The 21,998-nt window shown below is 42.1% G+C and overlaps 1 protein-coding gene across 2 annotated transcripts in view; it reads right to left on the bottom strand.

Annotated features, from left to right (window-relative positions):
* Positions 1 to 973: 973 nt before the first annotated feature.
* The window catches only part of bcr (BCR activator of RhoGEF and GTPase), a 60,151-nt gene continuing 39,126 nt past the window's right edge, over positions 974 to 21,998 (bottom strand). For both annotated transcript variants that reach the window (XM_086135111.1, XM_086135110.1), the window contains 19 exons: positions 19,677 to 19,784; positions 19,347 to 19,407; positions 19,195 to 19,247; positions 18,530 to 18,670; positions 13,707 to 13,828; positions 12,350 to 12,515; positions 12,143 to 12,262; positions 11,765 to 11,840; positions 11,577 to 11,681; positions 11,157 to 11,231; positions 10,852 to 10,949; positions 9,441 to 9,572; positions 7,625 to 7,684; positions 7,343 to 7,452; positions 6,869 to 7,008; positions 6,043 to 6,177; positions 5,850 to 5,955; positions 4,923 to 5,085; positions 974 to 4,160 (listed from right to left, as the gene is read on the bottom strand). In XM_086135111.1, coding sequence (XP_085991237.1) covers positions 4,071 to 4,160; positions 4,923 to 5,085; positions 5,850 to 5,955; positions 6,043 to 6,177; positions 6,869 to 7,008; positions 7,343 to 7,452; positions 7,625 to 7,684; positions 9,441 to 9,572; positions 10,852 to 10,949; positions 11,157 to 11,231; positions 11,577 to 11,681; positions 11,765 to 11,840; positions 12,143 to 12,262; positions 12,350 to 12,515; positions 13,707 to 13,828; positions 18,530 to 18,670; positions 19,195 to 19,247; positions 19,347 to 19,407; positions 19,677 to 19,784 — 2,061 coding nt within the window. In that variant the 3' untranslated portion in view covers positions 974 to 4,070. The remainder of the gene's footprint in view (positions 4,161 to 4,922; positions 5,086 to 5,849; positions 5,956 to 6,042; positions 6,178 to 6,868; positions 7,009 to 7,342; positions 7,453 to 7,624; positions 7,685 to 9,440; positions 9,573 to 10,851; positions 10,950 to 11,156; positions 11,232 to 11,576; positions 11,682 to 11,764; positions 11,841 to 12,142; positions 12,263 to 12,349; positions 12,516 to 13,706; positions 13,829 to 18,529; positions 18,671 to 19,194; positions 19,248 to 19,346; positions 19,408 to 19,676; positions 19,785 to 21,998) is intronic.

Here is a 21,998-nt window from a genome sequence, read left to right on the forward strand (position 1 = left end):
CTTGTGCAGGAGTTTTTTGCCTAACTCAAATTATCCTCAAAATGAGGGTAGTTCGAGCATGTTTTTTTTTTCTCCCCCTCTCCCTCTCTTGTGGTTTCTTTCTGACTTCCGGGTTGAGTGAACGCTGGCGCGTTTTGGCTGCCGCTGCTCAACCCGTATTGTTTTGTGTTTTTTGTTATTGTAAAGTGTACTTGGGTGTCTTGAAAGGCGCTTATAAATAAAATGTATTATTATTATATTAATTTATTTTAACCGGTTCAGGAACAGCGGTTACTGCAGCGGACAGCTTATGTCATCAGGTTACAGGGTGCACGAAAGGGTTAATTCGCCTCTTAAAAGGTTTTGAAATGATTTATCCTGGCTTCATTTTTTTTCTTTTTAATATTGCAAAGTCTGAGCATAGAAAATGTGTTTCTGTGGACTCTAAAAATGAACTTATACTGCGTGAACTGTATTAAAGGCGTGAAGAAGAAGAGTGATTCTCAAAAGTGCGGTATGAAGGCCATTTTTTGGTATGTGGGCTCCCTCTAGTGGTATGTTAAAGAATCACAGAATTAAATGTTCTAACCGCCCACTTCAAATTGTTTCTACTCATTACAGTACTTAAAAATTTTTTTTGTTCAATTAAACAAAGAATAAAGAAATAAAATCTGTCTGATTTTTTATGAACATTTCCGTCGACTGTATTTTAATTGGCCCCGATGTCGGCACTCGAAGCTAAGCCGTAGCGCTACTTTGACAACCACTGCGGTCGAAAGTAGGTCAGAATGCATGTGCAGCAACATCAGTGTGTAAAGTGCTGCTCGTACACCGACGCTTCAGGACCATGAGATCAATGATGACAAACAGTCACAAAAAGGGAGATGGAAAGCAAACGTGAAAGAAGACGCAGGGGGCAGGCGGGTGAGACAAACAAAGTGACGAAGTGCAGTCATTTCAACAGATAGTGACACTCCCAAATAAGTACACGCCCTTTACTTGACCTTTACATTAATTTATTCCTTCAAGATATTACAAATAAATAGACCCAGCAGACGTTCTATTCCAAGACTCGAACAAAGCTTCAATAAATACAAGTCAAAAAGGCATAAAAGGAGCTAAGGTAAGGACACAGACAAGAATTTTACTATCCTTTGTCCCGTTAATACTTAAGAGTTCAATTTACAGCATCAGCGTGAGAATAAGGGTGGTCGTTCGGAACTAAGACTGATTTTTTTTCTTCTTTTTCTTTTAAGGTCCTGTCTTAGTCGTGAAAAAACGTGTGGCTGTCTTCGGCGTAAAAAGGCAACAGGAGAGTTTCCGCTGTCAGCGTCTCGCTCAACAAAAAGCCGCGTTGAGGCACGACAGGGTCAGAGCGGTGAAGGCAATCGGGACGGAGGGACGGAGGGACGGATGCCGCTGTCTGTCTTCCGACGCGGGTGTGGAAACGGTGTACGTGTGCTACGCAAGGCCAAAATATGTGCTAGTAAACGAGGGTGGCATCATTGAACACGTTGCACTGCTCGTGGAAGTGAAACCGACGGACGCCCTACTGCTATTGTGCTCTCGTCCACTCGGATTGCGTGACAAAATGGCCGATGTGGTATGTCGTACATTCACATCCATGCGTTTCTAGTTTTGATATGTTAGAACGGTCAAGTTAGAGCACAGAAATGCGAGATATGTCTCCATAATTCCCCTTGCTGTGTGGTTAAGATAAATGATATGTTTACAGCAGGGCGAGAAAAAACTGTGCTCAAGGGCTGCATTGGATTTTTTTTTTTAAACATACAGATGGGCCAGGTTTTCGTTGATGAGAACTGGGTACAAAAATAAGTTAAAATGTGTATGTAAAACTAAGAAAAAAATATATACATCCACCCATCATCTGAGCCAGCTGTCATCGAGCAGGCTACACCCTGAACTGGTCGCCAGCCAATTGCAGGGAACGCATTGACAAACAACCATTCGCACTCACAATCTCACCACTGGACAATTTAGTGTGTCCAATCAACGTACTACGTGTTGTTTTGGAATGTGGGAGTACCTGGAGAAAACCCACGCAGAACATGCAAACTCCACACAGGAAGGCCGGACCCTGGAATCGAACCGTGCCCCTCTATGCTGTGAGGCAGACGTAGAGCCACCCACCTAGCCGCCCCATAAATAACATCCATCCATCCATCCATTTTCTGATCGGCTTTATCCTCACAAGGGCCGCGGGGCGTGCTGAAGTCTACCCCAGCCGTAATCAGGCAGAAGGCGGGGGACACCCTGAACCGGTTGCCAGCCAATCGCAGGGCACACAGAGACGAACAACCATCCACGCCCACGCTCACATAATTTTGAGTGTTCGATCAGCCTGCCATACATGTATTTGGAATGTGGGAGGAAACCGGAGTACCCGGAGAAAAAAAACACGCAGACCTGGGGAGAACATGCAAATTCCACACAGGAAGGCCGGAGCCGGAATCGAACTCACGACCTCTGCACTGGAACCGTAAATGTTAATTTAGCAATTGTAGCTTCAACCGTGTGAGTATAAAAATGTAAATAGGCATGTAAGGACTTTTTGTCATGGAATGGGCTTGTTAAGTACAACATAATAAAGAACATGCCTGCATGCATGGACTTACTACAGTGACATTTTAGTGCCAGGGTCTAACACAAGAACAAAAAATAAATATCTAAAATAAAATTGTAGATCTATTTAAATGGCTTTTTAACCCTTCAGGGACTTTTTCCCCCCCCGGTGTAAGTTCGTACGTGGATTCATTTCCGCATGTTAAACTGAGTCAATGACTGACATGTAGTCATTTTGGAGATGTAAAGATTTCCGCCCGACCAGCGACCATATGTCTCCAAGGTTCGCCTCTACAAACTTGTTCACGTTATTTGACAATGCCGTAACGGCGCAGAGTTTCATTTTTGATCCACACATACATTCACCGTGTTTTATCATTAAAAACTATTTACCACATCGGTTTTAAAAGTGAATCCGCTTCTCATTCGTACAGGTCGCCCGTGACCCAACGAAAATGGACCCCCGGAAACTGTGACATGCGCTTCTACCACCATAGAAGAGACGATGAAAAAAAAGTCCACGTCATTTGGGATGTGAATGTCACGACGTTACACTTGCCAAAAGGCTGCGCAGAACGGCAGTATAAAAAAACAAACAAACAAACAAACAACAAGGCTAAATTCCTGCTTCTTCACAGCAGCCTGCCGACATCAAACCGCTTCATGTACACATAGAAAAAAAAACTCTTCTCCAGGACCCTGCAATAAATTACATTTCACAACTGAAGATCATACCCGTTAAAACAAAAACTTGAAGATTATGTACAACAAGAAACACATGAGCAACATTTGACGAGGAAGTCCAATGTGACAAGGAGGGAAAATTTGCGTGATAGAAAATATATTGCTTCCCGGATATTTAAGCTAACTGGGAGACACAAGTAGAGATAACGTGCCTTTGTGGTTGGACACAAAACCGCAGGCAGTGAAATTGTGGTCCATTAGGAATACAGTTTCACGTCATCATCTTCCTTCGCAAAGTCATTCAAGTTGCTGCCTTGGACTTCAGCTACAGTACAACGAGTGGAGGACTACTGTAGGCTTGGCAAAACTCGACAGTTGTGTTCAATTCTTGATTCCGCTCATCCTTTTAAGGAGGGGGGGGGGGGGGTGGATATGCTGGGATGAAGTCTGGAAACGTTTGAGATGGAGGGCCACATTTTGTCAAGGTTTTGACCATTGTCTGACAATTGAGCCCCCCCCCCTCCCCCCAAAATAGAAAAACAAGCCATTCCAAGATTTTGTTTTCCTGTGACTAATATGGAGAAAAATAGAGGAATGTAGATGGAAGAAAATGGGATTCACAAGAATGTGTGGATGCTCGGAGACTCGGGTTTAAAGGCTCAATGGCATCCTCTTGTGGTTAGGTTAAAAAAAAAAATCCTTCACGGCTGTGCGAGCGGTGCAGGATGTAGTCAATTCAAAAACGTACTATAGTAAAGCTCACTCGGAGCCACACGTCCTTTCGGTCCGTCGCTCCATCACGTTCAAGGTCAACAAAGTTTTCTCTATACCTCCGTGGAGAAAAGGATGCTCTGTCGTTTGCTATCTGGAGTGGGGATCGTCTCCAACTGGAGGAAATACAGCAGCACCTGGACCTGTAAAATGCAGTTTGTGGACAAAAAAATAAATTAAAAAATCGGAATATTTAACTGGAAATATGAACACGAATATGAAAAGGAGTAACAATCTGAACGTAAAAACGGGATTTGGGGGATTTTTTTTTTTTGCGACAATTAAAATAAATATAAAAAATATCAAAATAAGGCTGTAAAGTGAGGGAAAAAAAGGTCAAAACGCTATCAAAATTTGGTACGAGAAATGTCTTTCGGTGTTTTGAAAAAAAGTTATAGTTATGGGAATAAACATGCAAAAGAGGTAGTAGAAAAAAATGTTGCTGTTACAAGCACAAAAAATATCCTCAGGATGATCAGGCCAAAAAGTGTAATCAATGTTTAGGAAATCGTTATGCTAACGTGAACAAGAAGAAAAGTCATAAAAAGTCATTGTGGTGTGAGCAGAAAAAAAAAGTCAATGGCACAAACATAAAGTTGTCATGTAAAAAAGAACAAACAACTATACTGCTTGGTAGAAAACAGGCGCAATGATCCAAAAATCAAGTTTTTGTGTGACGGGAAAATGAATCACAATCGTTTAGAAATTTCGCCGTTAGCGAAAGGAGAAAAAAGTTTTTGTGACTGTCCAAAAATTTTCCAAGATGGCGGCGTAGTTGGCATGCGTCGGCAGGTGCTCTTCAAGAGCTTAGCTTGTTTGTTGTTTTTTTTTTCTTTTGTTTTGTCACATGATTCAAAGATTCTTCACCGGTGAGGAGATAAAACGGCAAAAGTGGGTTTGCTGACCTGTGCCATGACCTCCAGGGACCAGCTGTCCCCCATGCTGATGGGCTGGGTGGGGTTGGTCGGGATCTTACTGTCCTTTTCTGCGGGCCTCAACAGAGTCGGGCCAAACACAGTGGCCAGGTTGTGGAGGGACATCTTGTTGACGCTCTCTTTCTCTGCCACCCTGCCACAGAAGAGGAAAGACGCAAAGTCACACTGATAATGTGATAGGATGGGAATGCATTGTGCGGTCGACTTCGACGAGTGATGGCCTGGCACCGTCCACTCCAGACTTGACACCGCCTGCGAACAGACGTTTTCTGCAAATTGTACCGGCGCCCATGTGACGCTCAGGCCTTTTTATTCATCTAAATCTCCATGGTAACCAGATGATAATTTGTAGATGTCATCCGCTAACCACTCCACAGTATGTATGTATGTATGGGCTTGCTTTGAACTTTGATTGTTTGTGCACCAAATCCGACCACTGAGGTGAGAATTATAGCGTACTCAAAACATCGGAATGACAAAGTGACTGGAAAGGAAGGAAATTGGAGCCGGAATTGACGCCGCCCCGCAGGATGTGAAGTGAATTTGGAATACAGGAAGAGGAATTGAATTGAGTGAGAATGAATGTGCGCTAAACAAATGTCGAAATTGTTTGGACGGCCATTTTAAAGATTTGGATAAAGGAAGGTATTATGGAAAATGAAGTGCTGCTCTCAAATCCATTTCAAAGTGCTTGCAATTCTATCGATGTGTTTTATCTGAGTTGGATTTGAATGTTAATTAAAAAAAAAAAAACGACTACACTTTCAAATTTCCTATAACTAAGTACTGTGTGCATCAAATCCATTTACGCTTCTTTTCTGAATTGTGTCCAGCGAGCTAACATGAAGGACGAAATGAAACCATCTGTGTCTTTTCGGAACAACATTGAATTCGTACCTCTTTAGGTGATCCAAAAGGAAAAGGAAGGTGACCAAGTTAGGCTCCGGTAGCGACAGCAGTAGGTTCAACATGCAGCTCTCCTTGGCAACGCTATCAGACAGAGCTGCAAAAGACAAGACAATCACAAATCAACCTTATTTTTCCCCCCTCTCGTAATTATCCATTTCAAAGTGATGAAATGTCAACGCACTGATGCCGCCGGCAAAATTGGGGTAGAGCTCATCGGTGAAGAGCGGCTCCGGCAGCTCTCGGAAGTACAACTTCAAGGTGCCGGCGATAGCGTTGACGTCCATCTCGCTCATCATCACAGAGACGTCTTTGTGATCTACCAATCACACAAAGACATCCGGGTCGATTGATTGATTGAACTCTTTATGTTGAGATTAAATTTAACACGGTAAAAATTAACAAAAACAAAACAACAAGCAATAGTACCGTATTGGCCCGGATATAAGACGGTGTTTTTTGCATTGAAATAAGACTGAAAAAGTGGGGGTAGTCTTATATTCGGGGTTTAGACATTATACCCATTCACGACGCTAGATGGCGCCAGATATCATTGACGCGAATGCTGAACTTGATTCCCCAGGCCAAAGTGAACCCCTGTCCCGAAGAATAAAAATAAAAACAGTGGTAGCACGAAGAAGAAACATAAAAAATAGCGGTAAGAATGAAAAGAGAAGAAAACAATAGAAGAGATTCGTTTACGAATGTGATTGCACTTTAGATTTGAATGAGGCAAAATAACATGCTTTTTCTCTCAAATATATTGTTATAATCATTTGTTTCAGACGCACTGTAATTATTTTCTGTATAAAAATTCATTTGGTGTTCAAAAAGTCTTTTTTCAAACTTGAGTCATGAAAAAGAAGGGGTCGTCTTATAATCAGGGCCATCTTATATTCGGGCCAATACGGTAAATGACAGTAGATGAGAAAACAATGAACAACAAAAATAGAATGCCAGTGACACTCGGATCCATTTGTGTAAACCTGAACGAGGTCAACTGTACTCACTGGTGTCAAAAGCCGTCTTGAGGGCCTGAATATCGGTGGCCACTCCTGACACTCGATAGATGCCCACCTCCTCCATTCCCCTCCTCTCGATTTCCTCCAGGCACTGCCGGACTATGTAGGGCACCTTGGAACGCTCCCGTCTGGATAGAAATAAGCACAAAATAAGAAGAAGGCATAACCCAGCGGTGGGTCGAAAAAGGACAGAGCCACTGCTAGGTTATTTAGACCCAGCATATCTTGGGTCATATTTTTGATCCAATAATGGATGAAAAAAAAAATATGCATGCTACCGAGAAATCAATCTTCAACCTGATCTGTTGGGTCAAAATAATTGTACGTGTCATCTGAGATGGCACGTTTTGGTTCGAATGAAGAAATCGGAATTGGCCACTTGGACCTTGCAAAGGAACTCATGCCCAGGATTGAGATTTTGTATGCTCAGATGATCTTCAACCTGCATGCAAGCAAACTCACTTGGTCACAGTGGAGATCTTGACTCCGAACACACCCATGGGTTTCCGCGAGGGCATTCTCTTCAGGCTGAACTCGCGGCTGGTGAACTTCATGGACAGTTTGACCTCAATCTGTAACAGACAATCAGGACTCGCGTTATAAATCGCCAAACAACAGAAGGAATATGCGCTCCTTTCTTTTCTGCCAAGTTCAGCTTGGCTGGAGGGTTACACGAAAACAAGTGAGGCAAGCATGCGGAATGTAACAAAAGGTGGGCGAAAAATAGCAGTTTGATTGACGCACCCCGTTCATTGGAATGACAGTCCTTTGCCAGTCTTTTCCTTGGAGAGCCTGTGGGTCCAGCTGAGTGGTGGGAACAAATATAAAATCAAGTGTGAGCATTTAAATGAACAAAAAAAAAATGGATTCCAATGTGCAGTACCTGTAATCGATTTTTTTTTTACCTCAGAGATAGATTCTTTTAATCCAAAACGAAAAGAAAAGCCATTTTGTGGCCATCGTTTTCACCAATAAAAACTAAAATACTCTCATTTTTCAATTCCATTCTTCTGCGTTCACGAGTTCATATTTTCAAGGGCGCGTCACATCGTGTGATACGGTACTGTAGTTCCCCTTTCTGCCACAACCCCGCCGAGCAGCACCGCCCCATACGCGCACCTCATTGTGCTCTCTCTCTTTCTCTCTGTTCAACAGTTCGATTTGAAAGTAAAAGATTCCATTTGGTTCGAATCAGTCGGAACATGATTCATTTTGATACAGTTCAGCTCAGTTGATGAGGGTATGATGTCATGATTTTTTTTTTTGGGCTGTCATTTTACATACATTTGAATGAACTTGTGAGTACTGTATACGTGGCATTTCCATTTAGGATATATTGCTCCAACAAAGACGATTCCATACGTACGTCGATATATGTACAAATGGAACGATTTGATGCACTTACACCTCCTTAATTAAAAACAAAACAAAAACGGATTTTATCATGAAACCCGTTTTTGTTCCACCCTGAAAAATATTCCAGCGACAGATTTGTTGCTCCTGATTGGATAGTGCATTTTTTCTAGGTTCCCAATCTTTAAAATGTATTAATTAAAAAGAGACATCTAAATAAATTAAAATAGCATATTTTGGCATTTGTGGAGTGAATAGAATCTTTTCAAGAGGAGCGAATATCACAATATTAGGAATGACTTGTGTCAGCTGTATTTTCTTTTGTTCACCCTCCAAGGTGTTCTTTCACCCTCTCAGAGAAGTGAATGAGTTTTTTGTTTTCTGCAACAGTGACGCATTTAACCGATACATCTGTAAAGTAGCTTTTTTTCTGAAGGACACCCACGCGTTGCTGTGGTTTGTGCAGCATTTCCCCTGATGTTGGGATTTGCACAGCGCTTGGAATGACATCATCTGTGCAGTGATTGTGTGACAGGAGAGACCAGTAGATGGCGCTGTCATTCACACTCGCACCATAGCAGAGAACGCATTTGCAAACAGCTAGATCCAATTAGATTTTCTTTTCTTTGGAGGAAGATATGTGTCAGGTATTTGTGCGTTTTGAAGAGTGGACTCAGTTTGGGATATGTCAAGGATTAGGAATTTAATTCATTGCACTTCTCTCTCTCCCCGACTCTCCTTTGTTCAAGTATTTGCTATTATTCTACAAGCTTGTGTCATCGTACTATTATTGGTGTCATTTCCTTCTGTAAGGATGCTTTACAATAATGAGCGGTAGAGAGAGAGAGAGAGAGAGAGAGAGAGATATGAGACGGCTCAATGTGGAAGCTCCGCAAAATGAAACCCAAGCCTCTTGTCAATTATTGTATTCGAAAATACATCAGATTTTCCTGCCTCATTGTAACCCCAAAGAAACACGCTTTTGAATTATGCTCTGGGAGAGCAATTTCTCTCAGTCCATCCGCCCCCGAGTGTCCTCTCATTACATAATGATGGCAAAGTGATCCAATCAGACAATTCACGCTTGGTTTAAGTCATTTACAAGACAATAACGTGGATTTCGTGCTCCGTGGCAGCAGCGCTGCAGATAAGGCTCCGTATGAGTCACGCCGGCCCCTGCGGAACAGAAGGTGACGTCATGTCATACCGGGATCTGTCCTTTCCCCATGATGCGGTCCATGCTCTCGCCGTCCTCTTTGTTCTGCTTGCTCTTATTGTAGCACTTCTCATAGCAGAGCAGCCGCAGGGTCTGCGAGCCCTCCAGCTCGATCTCAAACTCCTGCCGAGGAAAAGAACATGCATCTGTGAGGAGACGGTGCTGACTAGTAACAGTATGCTAACTGGACGGCTAAACAGGTCGACAGACACAAGAGATAGACAGACAGACAGACAGGAAAGCCAGCTTGATTGATTTCTTACACAAACAAAACAATAGAAAACAAGATTGAAAGGCAAACACATTTCAGACATTGAAAAGATAAGTAAAGAGACAAAAAGTAGTTTCCAAATAGAAAGTACAGCGCAAGAACATGATTTTGGAAAAAGTGATTTAGAAGACCTTAATCATACGGGGTTCTGGAGGGGGAAAAACTGAATTTAAAAGCATATACTGTACGTACATTTGGGGCTCATTACACTTTTGTTGGCAGCTTATTCTATTCGCCTATAGCATAACAGCGAAATGCTGATGCACCATGTTTTCTTTAAAGTCTGGGCTCCACTAATTGGCCCAAATCTGCTGATGCCAGAACCATACTGCTTTTATATTCCATGAACATTTCTTTCATGTAGTCATGACAAAGCCATTCGGTGATTTATAAACCAGTCGTTCATTTTTACATTTTTATCTAAAGCAGACTGGGCGCCACTGTAAAGTCTTTTGGAATGGAGTCATGTTCTGATGTCTTTGAACCTTTTGATTGAGCATTTTGATTTCTTAGAACCCGAGCTGCAGCGTTCTGAATGAGCTGCAGCAGTTTGATGCTCATCTGCGGGAGTCCAGCCAGAAGATGGACCTCTTGATAGCGAGATGGATCGACCTGACCCCACTCTGCCTGACGGTTGATGACATCAAATGATGATGGTTTTTGTTCATAATTCAATATCTAATTGTGCAGACAATTTTCAGCAGCACGGTAAAATTCGTAGTTTCAACAGACGCATTTGTACATCTTCCTTCGTGACACTGAAAATCTGTAAAATGCCAACCAACATTCCCTTGTAATTAATTGGAGGGAGGGCCCTGCATATGGCTGGCGCATGGCGTCGGTTCACTTCACATTAGGACAGATGCGAGTCATCACCAGCAACTCCTCATTAGCTGCCATTACTTCCGCACTGCTGAACAAACTCCTCCGAGACTTTGGGGCCCCATGGTGGCAAAACATTTCACATTTCTGCTTCTAGATGTACTCTGGCGACCAGTTTTGGGTTGTGAACCCGGATAAGCCCGATCGGAAAAAAGGATGTGTCCCATTACTTTTGCCCACTGTGGAATTGTCCCAAATACAGTATGTTGTTAGGATAAATCATATGATGGCAGCGTGCCAGTCCCTCACCTCGTTCCATTTGGGTTCAGTGGTGTATCGATACACTCTCGTCTTGGCTTTATTCGAAAAGAAGCCGAAAGAATCCACCTCCAATGTGCAATAGAGATCTGAAAGAAAGACATCCAACGAGCACATTACTTTGTTTGAAGTGGTGAAATGTTTCAAGACCAAAACAGTGAGTCTTTAATAATAGTGGTACCAGACTAACAGCTAAAGGTGGCATTTATCTTGAACCTGAGCCCACGGTCAAGTGAATTAATGAGAATTTCACATTTATTTGGTCGAAACTGTTGGGTTTGGCCTGTGTGACTCACTCAAGCTCTGTTTGAGGCCACAGGCAGAGTGGACGATTACATTCAGGAACCCGCAGAGACCCGGGGCCTCTTCCTCTGGAAAAACAGTCAGAGAAGGGGGGGCGGGGGGGGGGGGGGGATCAAAGATGCAATAAACAGAGAAGAAAGATTAGAAAAACATGCCGATCTGTGTTTGTGCTGATCCTAGGTCAGGCATGGAAGAGGATGGGGTACAATTATTAGACTGAAGCAATTCATTTCCAGGGCACATTTGTCTTTTTTTTAAACCCTTTGAGAGACAGCGGTTACTACAGTGGACAGATGATCAGGTTACAGGGTGCATAAAAGGAATAATACGCTTTGAAAATAGGAATTCCGAGTTATGACATCTTATTTGAACAAGCCACTTTTAGTTGGATAAACAGCAACAAGTCTCCTCACCTTCTTTATTGATACTAAGTGGGATGTGATGGACCGTTTGGAGCTTGACGCACGAGTTGGTCAACATTTGGAGCTCCATGGACGTTAGGGAGGCGGCTTTAAAACCTTGCGAATAAATGGTGAGAATCATTTAAGGAGGACAACATGTGAAGATCAGGCTCGATGTCGGGGGGTGATGAAAAACATACATTTCTTCTGCTGCTCCTTGATGAGCTCTTTCCATTCGGCGCGCTCATAATCGGATGAAATGAGGAAGCTGTAGCTCTGAAACGCCACGAAAATCGTTTGTCAGGACAGGCAGCTCTTGCGAAAGCTGCTTCAGCACGCAGGTTGCAACTAAGTTAATCAAGTGTGAAGTATATAGATGAGTTAGAGCCACACTGAAAATACCAGAATTGATAATTGAATCCCAAAAAAAAGCTCTTTGGCCAAGGAGATTAAGAGGATTAATAAATAAAATGAACAGGAGGGGTCTGAAAATAGAGCCCTGAGGAACACCAGTAATAAGAGGCAAATGCCAAAAATAAAGAGAACATAGACAGAAGCAATGTGGAGAATATCTTCACCTTGCCACTCTTGTTGTAGAGTCTGAGGTGCATGCTCGGAGATGTTAAGAGCAGCAGCGATTCCTGCTCGGACAGCTTCTTTCTGAGGCGGTCTATGACCTTTAAACCTTTGTTGGCTCTCTGAAATGAAGTGAAAACATATTTCAGCATGAAAGGTCTAGGTAAAAATCCTCCTCTTTTTTTTGTTCTTCCATCCTTCTGGTATACCTTTTCTCTTTGGATCTCACTGCGCAGTTGTGAGATCTTCACCTTCATGGCATCCAGCTCTTCGTCTGGGACCTGTGGGATAGTGAGGGGTTCGGTCTCGTCCGGGCCCTGGAAGGTGAGCTCGCTTAACGGGATGTACCACTTGCTGTCATATTGTTGGTTTTTACTGCAGGATGAAAGAAGGGGTTTTGAAACAACAGGGAGAAGAGTGAAAATCATTACGGTTAGAATTGTCGAAGTTTAATTCATTCTGCGACTACACTTGTCACTCACTCAAATCTAAAATCATCTTTCTGGATGAAAGGCCATTAACCCAATATTATATTAGTTGTGTTTTGCAAAAGATAAAGAATTAACGCCAATGTGTATTTTTTGTTTAAATATGTTGCTGCACCATTTGTGGTCAAATCACAATAGCTTAAAATGTAATAACACCGCAAAGCCAATATTCCTGGTTAGCTTGGCTAAAACCTATTACTGTAGGTGTTAGCATTAAATTGATGGACTTACAGGTATGTATGTGGTTCTTTTAGTACAGTAAATACTAAAGCTGCAACGGTGACCGTGCAGCTGGTCATTTCGGACGCGTCGCGGTTACCCCCCCCCCCCCCCCCCCCCCTATACATGTTATTTCTTGTGACTTGTTGTAACTGTCTAATGCTTATTCATGTGCTAGGGTCTTTTTTTATCCTGGACTTAAATTATCCTCGGAAGAGGATAGTTCGAGCGTGTTTTTTTTTCCCCCTCTCCCTACCCAGCGTTTTTCCTTTCTGAATTCTGATTGTAATTTCCCCATTGCGGGACAAATAAAGGATATCTTAAATACACAATGTTAGCGACAGGACAAGTGGCCGTCATCTTTGTGGAATTTCCTAAAACACATGAAATGAGCCCTTCAAACATAAAATTCTTGACCTCTTATTCTGCCCACACTGCTCTTCTCACGAATAATGTTCTTTTTGCACAATTTAAATTTTGGGGTTAAGTGACACCATTTGAAACGTAATTGAAACTCTGACTCATCGACTAGACGACTTTCAGTCCGTACGAGCTTATTGGTGGGCATTTTCGACTGAAGCTTTGCAGCTAATCAGAGAAGACTGAATTTTCTGCAGGCGATATCACAGAAAAACTTCCCCCAAAAAATGCCACGTTTTCCCAACACACAACCCTCACTTTCGAAAACCTTGCTGCATTGTATTCAGGTTGAAATGGCGATTGTAAATCACCTCAAATAAGATTTTGACAAGACTGTCCTTTTTGGGTTATCTTGTCACATTATTACATTGTGTTTTCAAGCTATTCTGTCTACTTGGATGAATAATTTCTTCAAAATCCGTCAGTTTTTTTTTCTTACCCTGCAATTTGTTTTTTCAGTTTGGCGCACAGCAGCAGGTCGGTGAAGAGGAAGACGTGTCGCAGTTTCCTGGCTCCCTCCACCAGCTCGACCATGAAGCTGTCCTTCAGTAGCTGGCGATTCTGTGGATTTGAAACAAACAAACAACAACAAAAAAACGCGCTAACAGATAAATACTGTTGAACGGATTATTATCTGCGCTTTGCACGGGAATCAAAAAGCAAAAATAGATTTTCACAACTCCTTTGTTTATAAGTGCACTGGAAACAAAGAAACAACAGAAAATAACAAAAAAGACCAAATTCCTCCCCATTATCTACAAAAGCTTAAACTAATGAATACAGTAATTTATATGAACTATTTCCTTCATGAATTTTTAATGAATTGTGAGAGGGAAGAATGAAACAACGTATGGAGAAGATGGGGGGAAAAAAATCTTCTGACCATTTCGCTGATGTCAGACTATGTAATGAGGCTGCAATACCAAACCACATCAAAAGAGGGCGGTAATGTCAAGATAAACGTTTCACAACGGTGACATTTCCAGAACGTAAATCGACATTAGAGCGTTGATAATATAGTATGAATGCTTTCACAGTGCTATCAAGCGGCTAGACGGGAAGAATGAAAAGAAAAAAGATCAAGAATAAATATGACGTATGTTTTTTTTTAAATTACACTTTGTTTTTCTCAGAATGATTCTAAATACTGTATGTTGATTTTTGTCTCCTATTTTTAAATCCAGGCGCTAACAAATTACATTCCTTTCTTTGTTTCCTGCCTGTCTCAAAGGATGACATCACACATGCTCAGGAGTGGTTACATCATCATCTTCATCTACGCGTCCTCCCACCATCCTCTCTTCAGCCCCCCCCCACGATGCTAACCCTCACCCGGTCCTTCAAGAACACATACTGTCAACGCCAGAACATTCGAAAGCTCATTCACTGTGTCCGTTTTTGTTGATGAAAGCAAACAGCTGACAAAAGAGCTCCACCGCAGTGTTATAATAGGAGGTAGGCTTAGACAAAGAGAATGAGCATCCTCATCTTCGGATACAGTGGTCAGTCATCCTCTACCGCCTATTACTGTTCCTGTTTCGACAGCAATAATTGTTCAAAGTAAAAGTTTTGATCCTACCGGTCATTTCTTTCCTAACCAGACATGCCGCGCCTTGGTGTTTCTTCTGTCTGTGCTTCTATTAACTTTATATTTAGTCAACGGTATTCAAGTAGGGTAAGACGTTGCTGTATTACGAGATGCAGCACATGATGGAATGACACTGGCGGGTCACCTTGGATGGTCATCAGAAGCATTCGAAAGTTTCTTGTGCATATTTATTGAGTGCAGCTGATCGATGAGCCACCAAATGGCCCGCGTCGCTAGCACGTACAGGAAGTCCACTTTGACGACGCGTTTATTTTTTTGCGCTAACATTTCGCCGATCACGTGGAGACCGTCGAAAGTCACATCGATCTAGTGGAAGCGTTGAATTCGGCTACCTCTAACATTTGTGTCATTCAAGACGGATACGATTCTTTGCTTTGCCACAAAGACGTACGTACTCCCTGAATATTTGAGAAAATGTGGCAGATGGAGCCAAAGCCTCTGATCCACTAACAAGGCTCCAGCAACAGACTTGATCTTTCTATTTATCTCAAAATGCTGCGTGTGACAATTACTTTGAAGAGAAAATAAAACACAACAAAGCTCCCTACAGCTGGACTTCTGTCACTCTAAACGTCACACTGTATTTAGTACATCACAGTGTTTGAGTACGACACAAAATCTCATCAAGTCAATCAAAAATTGTACGTGAAAAAGTGAATTGGGAATTTCTCCATTGCGAGACTAATAAAGGTTTTCTTATCTTATCTTATTTTAAAAACAGGTCTTTTTTTTCCCCCGAAAGTGAGATGTCACGTTGCCAATATGTAACAATTGATAAAATGAATAAGACCACATCTACGGTACTTGTAACGATATTACTCATTAAATCAAGATAGGCTTTGCATTTCTCTGTATGCAGAGAAACAATTTCATTGACTTCTTTTTTCATCCATTAAAAGCACTTCAGACAAGGAAATTAATTAGAAAATGTAATGAATGTGACATAGAGCGTTTTGCATTCATTATTGATTTGACTATCGCACATAAAAGGCGGCCTGGTGATTAATATTCAGAAAGCGATGAAATATGATCTGTTGAGCCTTATTATCATACCTCAGTGTAAATCTCTCTAATGCTAATGTCACATTGACCAGAAAAAAAAAAAATTACAGTCTTCTACTTGCGTGAATGGCTATGTGGGACTTAATTACATCGATCACTGATAAATCTTATTGCGCCCGGAGATTCATCTGAGAGCAAGTGGCTGGACAAAAAGCAAATGGAAAATTTATTGCGACAAACAAAATAAGTGAGGGTCAGCAATAACTCTTAAGGACTTGGCTCCGGATCAAAAATGTAGAAATTGGCAATGGTTGGCAGTGAGATGCCTTTCAGCTTCCCGAAGACGTGATCCTAAGTCAAAATAATGCAGCTTTCATTCATTCACTGGGTGTCTGACTCACTCACGTCTTAGAGATATTTTTAGCGTTTTAAGACTCGTGTTTTGCAATTCTGGTCCTGAGCTTGAGCCGTGATGAACGCAAAATTCTTGGTCTGCTACTGTAGGAAGACAAACTAAAAAAAAAAAAAACATACAGCCAATAAGAGGAATGTGGACAGCGTGTACTGAGAAAGCACGGCAGCACAGAGCGCAGATTAAATATTGACGTCTCCTGGAGCGGCCTCGCTGAGAGCGTGTATGCGAGTAATCGCATGAATTTACAAAATCCACGTGTATTTTTAGAACCCAACGCACGCTAAAAGGGGCATCTCAGCGCCCAAGTATTTTGTACAAGCTGGACTGGGAGTATATGCGCGTGTGTTCATGACATAATAGAGCCAAGGCTGTGGATGATTTGGACTTTACATACGCAGAATACACTCACGGTCACCCAATTAGGTACACGTTTTAATGTGATAACACACTGACGATACTAGTCGACAACATTTCCACATATTTAATTCATTCAGTACGAGCCAATTCTCGACCAAGTCTGAGAAGACGTTTAAAAACGTCTTTGGGAGTGAATGAGTTAAATTCTATACAGTGCTAAAGAATTACATTTTTGGTAACAATCAAATATATGTGAGTGAATTATAATCCATGCTAATTTCTGTTTTAACCCGGTAGTATGTAATTGAGGACCCCTGAGAAATTAAAAAATATATATTGGTAGCAAACTATTGTTGTGTCCTCTCATTTTTCCTTCTGAAGTATTTATTATGCGTGTCTTATTGTAAGCCGTCCTCCCTATTCGTTTCAAAATGTCCAATAATTATATACAACCTGTCGTAACCTTGGGCATATCAAATACTGTACTCAAGATGGAGTGAGGAGCAATATAATGAGCGCCATTGATTTCCATGTGCAGCTTTCATGGATCTATCATAAATATTTGATGCCTGGTGTGGTTAGTGTGAATAGACTGGGATGGAAGTGAGTCCAATAGGAATACATAAGGGGGCGGGGCAGCTAGCAAGAGTGTGTGTATGTGAATAAAGTGTGTCTTTGTAGAGAGTGTAGTAATGACCTGTGTGTGAGCACAGGGAGGAGTCAGCTCAGGCTTTTTTTTTTCATTCTTTCTTTCGCCCAGTGGCTCACACCTTCCATTTATGAAAAATTAACTTGTGATCGGCCCGTCCAAGCGGCGGCTTGGTGGCTCATTAATAACATTATGTACGGCCGTGTCATGAAAGCTTTCAATCAAAGAGGCCTCCAATCATGTGCATCAAGTCATGGGATGACAGACAGTGGGTTGGGGGGAGCTGTGTGTGTGTGTGTGTGTGTGTGTGTGTGTGTGTGTGTGTGTGTGTGTGTGTGTGTGTGTGTTGGGGAGCAGTATGAGCGCTTGGGAAACCACAATGTGCAAGTGGAGGATGATCCCCCTCTTCTTCAAGCAGCCAACCACAGTGTGACCATATATGGTCATGAGCTCCGCTTGAGGCTGCAGATTGGTGACAAGCGAGAAGCTAGTCTCATTTTAACGGTGACAGAGGGAAAAAAAACCAGTTGATTTTGGGGGTTCATATTATTCACGGGGGTGACTTTACAGTACCAATACTTGGAAGACAAAGACAATCAAAATTCGGGACATCGCCATGTTGGGCGGGTCGAAATACAGTACATGAAGGTAAACAAGGGTGAGAACACTTTTAGCCGACTGCAAATTATGCTCTGCTGAGGCAGCAACAGTGGTGGCCACCCAATATTTCATGTTTTTGTCTGTTTTCATTTCACCGATGGGAAGCTCTCCAGTCACTCAAATGTTGGCTCGCAACACAAAGCAAGAAACAGACCAAGCGACAGTTTGTCACACAAAATGATTAAAGCTGAGTCGTCAAGGAAAATAGTTTTACCTGACCCGAACTTATTTTAAACAGGAGGTTGGAATAAAAAAAAAATTAAAAATGCAGATTACAATTTTAGCGCAATTTTGCAAGAGGTTGATACTCGTGATTCACTTTAGTGGGCCGGATAAAATGATGTGGCGGGTAAATCTTGAGTTTGACACCTGTGGTAGAAGCGGATAGCGACAAGATATGACCAGAGTGTGAATTCTAACACTCGAGATTGACTGCCCACAAATCTTCGAAGTGAAAGCATTTGTTGCCGGTTCCTCGAATCTAATTGGATCTCAATGTGAAAAACTGCAACAGATTGAACACGAAAACGCAGCGGTAGAGGCTAATGCGTCAGCTTTGAGACGTCTCACCTCGCCCTTCTTGACAGTCATCAGCTGGCGGCGGGGCGTGGACTCCTCGTTGATGCTCGATAGGAAATTCTGGGAGATGCGCAGAGCGTCCTGGAGAAGCGGGTGGTCTGGGTGGCTTGTGGGGGTGTGCTTGAGCAAGTCCTGAATGCAGAAAAGTTTGAAATGTTTAACATTTAAAACAGGGCTCCAGACTGCCTCGAAATTGATGTATTTTGCTCCTAAACTTTGAGGCGGTGCAAAAAAAAATTTCAACAACCTGTGCCCGTGCGGCCAGTAAATTTGAAGTTCTTCATTTATGTATTTACTGTTTTCCAAGTTTTAAATAAATAAATAAACGAATAAAACAAAAACCAAAAAATATATATAAAGTTAGTCTGGTGCATAGTAAAAGCAACCCAATATATCCTTTCTTGACATGATCAATAGCTCAATCAAATTATGAGTGATCACCAACATAAAAAAAAACAAATAAAAACATTTATTAACAGCATTGCGAGAACTAGTGGGGGGTTTTTTTTCAAAACAAGTGGTCATGAATCTGAACAATACATTCATAAGATAGCGACACGGTAAAACAAACACTTTTATTAACCGCGTTAGTGAAATTGCATTTATTTTTCAGACATTGTTACATCATCCGTGCGGGCAGATGCAGTTTTGCTTACATGAAGCACCAGCGTGCTACGTGTCACCCTGTCCACTGGTTTGTAAAGCAAAGCTGTCGAGAAGACGAGGAAAAAAGGCAAACGTTGAAACATTTGAATCCATATTTTAATTCAATAAAATGAGTAGAACACAACAAATCAGCATTACTGACCTTCGAGGGAGTTCTTGGCTGTCGGCTCCTTGCAGTCCTTGGGGCTTCTCACCTTTAAATTCTGTTTGGAGATGAGGAAGAGAAGCCGTTGAGCACAGCCAGGTGACACGAATGCATGGGTTGTTCAAGGAAGCGCTGAGGTCATCCACTCCCACATGAACAATGCCACCCCCAGCGCCGCCATCTTGCTCCGGGAGGCTCAGAATCATGCGTCATAATTCGGTCCATGAACAACAAATTTCTCATACAGTTGACATAACATGCCGCCGTGCTTTTTCTCTTCGTGCAAATTCTGAATGGCAGTTTAGGCTCCAATTTTGATTTAATTACCTCAGAGATTTCGGAAAACTGCGTGTTGGCTTGGCAACACTTTTCGGCCGTCTCCACCGCCAGCTCGTAGTTGTCCACAAACGCCCTGTAAACTCCTAACTGGCTGGCCTGAAACAGAGGAGAGCAGACATTAAGTCCGTCTTTTTTTTTTTTTTTTTTGCGACAACACAAAATGATTGGACACTGAAATACAGCCTTAAATAAATCATCAGCACATTTTCATGATATGAAAGTGAGACCGCAGCGGTAAGTGGTGCATTGGGATTTTAATTTATATCAAATTGTCTTTCTCCATTGAAATGCATCGGAAGGCAATTAATCCGTGACAGACACCACAAAAAAAAAAATCAACATTAATGTTTTTTTTCTGATCAGAAAAATTACACTCAACAATATTAACTCGTTCTTCTTCTGGGGGGGTTCATTGGTGGTTGTCAAATCAGCTTAGTGTTGTGCTGATGTACATTCATTGATACAGTGAGACTACAAAAACAAATCATTTACATGTTTGGGACCTCAGGTCTGTAAAATATATCGTTGAACACTGACAGTCATGCAGTCCTGATTCAAATTTTTTTATGGACGTATGATGATGATGATGATGATGACACAAAAACAGCATGTCACCACGGCAACCTCACCGGTGTCCATTGCCATAGCGACTCACAAAAGTGTGCGACTGAAGCAATGAAAGCACGTTTGGGGAGCAGAAATTCATCTTCAAAGCCAACAAAAGGACAATCAATTGTGCGGAACAAAAGGCAAAGTGAGACATTAGCGCAACCCAGACCAGCTTTGTACGGAAACCTCCACGAGGGTATCGACCTACATCATTTAACTAATTGCACAGTTGTCATGGAGTGGAAATGAGCTGGGATGTTTCTGATTTATTTCCTTTGCCGGACCGCTGAGCCCGCCAAAGTATTTGCGATTAAAAACCTGACAGTGCATAAAATGGGAGCAATCTGGGAAAATGGCAGGATGCAAAAGAGACTACGCTTTAGCCAAAATAATCTGCAGTAAGTGCACACTCATTAGGGACCTCACTCATCATTCTGCTCCTTTTTCTGGACTGTTGAAATTAGTTTGGGCTGTGTGATTCTGGCACTAACCTGCACTTTACGTGACTATCACTGGTCAGCATATTCTAAAAGTGGCAAAGCATCTTTAAATCTTTACTCTTGGTATTTAGTGTAATGCCTTTGACAGGCAATGATCTCACTGATGTCTTTAAAATGTCGTTCTCTTACTTTATTTAGGCTTGACCCCAAACTCGACCGGCCTCTCCCGTCACGGCGGTGCGTGACAATTGAGTTAGGCGGGAATGTGTGGTCACAAGTTTTCCACACAATGTTTGCACTCATTCTGTTAGCGTGGGTAGATAGATCAATCATTTGGTAATAGAGGCCAAAGGTTCTGGGATACATGTCATATATTCTTTCATTCATTCATCCTCATTAGGGTGGCGGGGGGTGCCGGAGCCTATCCCAGCTGTCTTCGGGCAGTAGGCAGGGGACACCCCGAATTGGTTGCCAGCCAATCGCAGGGCACACAGAGACAAACAACCACGCACGCCCGCACTCACACCTAGGGACAATTTAGAGTGTTCAATCAGCCTGCCATGCATGTTTTTGGAATGTGGGAGGAAACCGGAGCACCCGGAGAAAACCCACGCATGCCCGGGGAGAACATGCAAACTCCACACAGGGAGGCCGCAGCTGGAATCGAACCCGGTACCTCTGCACTGTGAAGTCGACGCGCTAACCACTGGACTACCGTGGTACTACCTTTAAAAAAAAAATTCTTGAAATACAAATACAGTTTCCTGCCCATTTAGTATATTTTATTAACCCTTTCATTCACCTTGTAACCTGATAACATGATAAGCTGTCCACTTTAGCAACCGCTGTCCCTGAAAGGGTGACGCATACAAGGTAAACTGGTTAAACAACATGCGGTAGGGGGCAAATACTAGCGTAATATAACTTGAGTCTTTTGCTCATATAAAGGGAACACTTTTCGCATATAAATTCTAAATTCCTCAAACATGTGACCAACAGGGGTACTGCATGTCAAACAAATTGGACTATACAGTACTACCAGATAAATCAACAGAGTCGTCGGGGAACTAATCATTTCACACCCAGCTGAATTTGTAAGTTTGCTCATAGACAAGAGCTAGCAGTCGCTTCATTGATGATTATAATCGACAGATTATGATCAAAAATGCATAAAAAAGACGTGTAAAAGTGAGATTTTAAAAGCAAGCAAAACAAGTGACGATTTGGTGGATGGGTCCTACAGCATGACACTGACAAAAAA

Source organism: Hippocampus guttulatus, chromosome 17, assembly GCF_054856545.1.
Source record: "Hippocampus guttulatus isolate MCC_2025c chromosome 17, RoL_Hgut_1.0, whole genome shotgun sequence".
NCBI lineage: Eukaryota > Metazoa > Chordata > Actinopteri > Syngnathiformes > Syngnathidae > Hippocampus > Hippocampus guttulatus.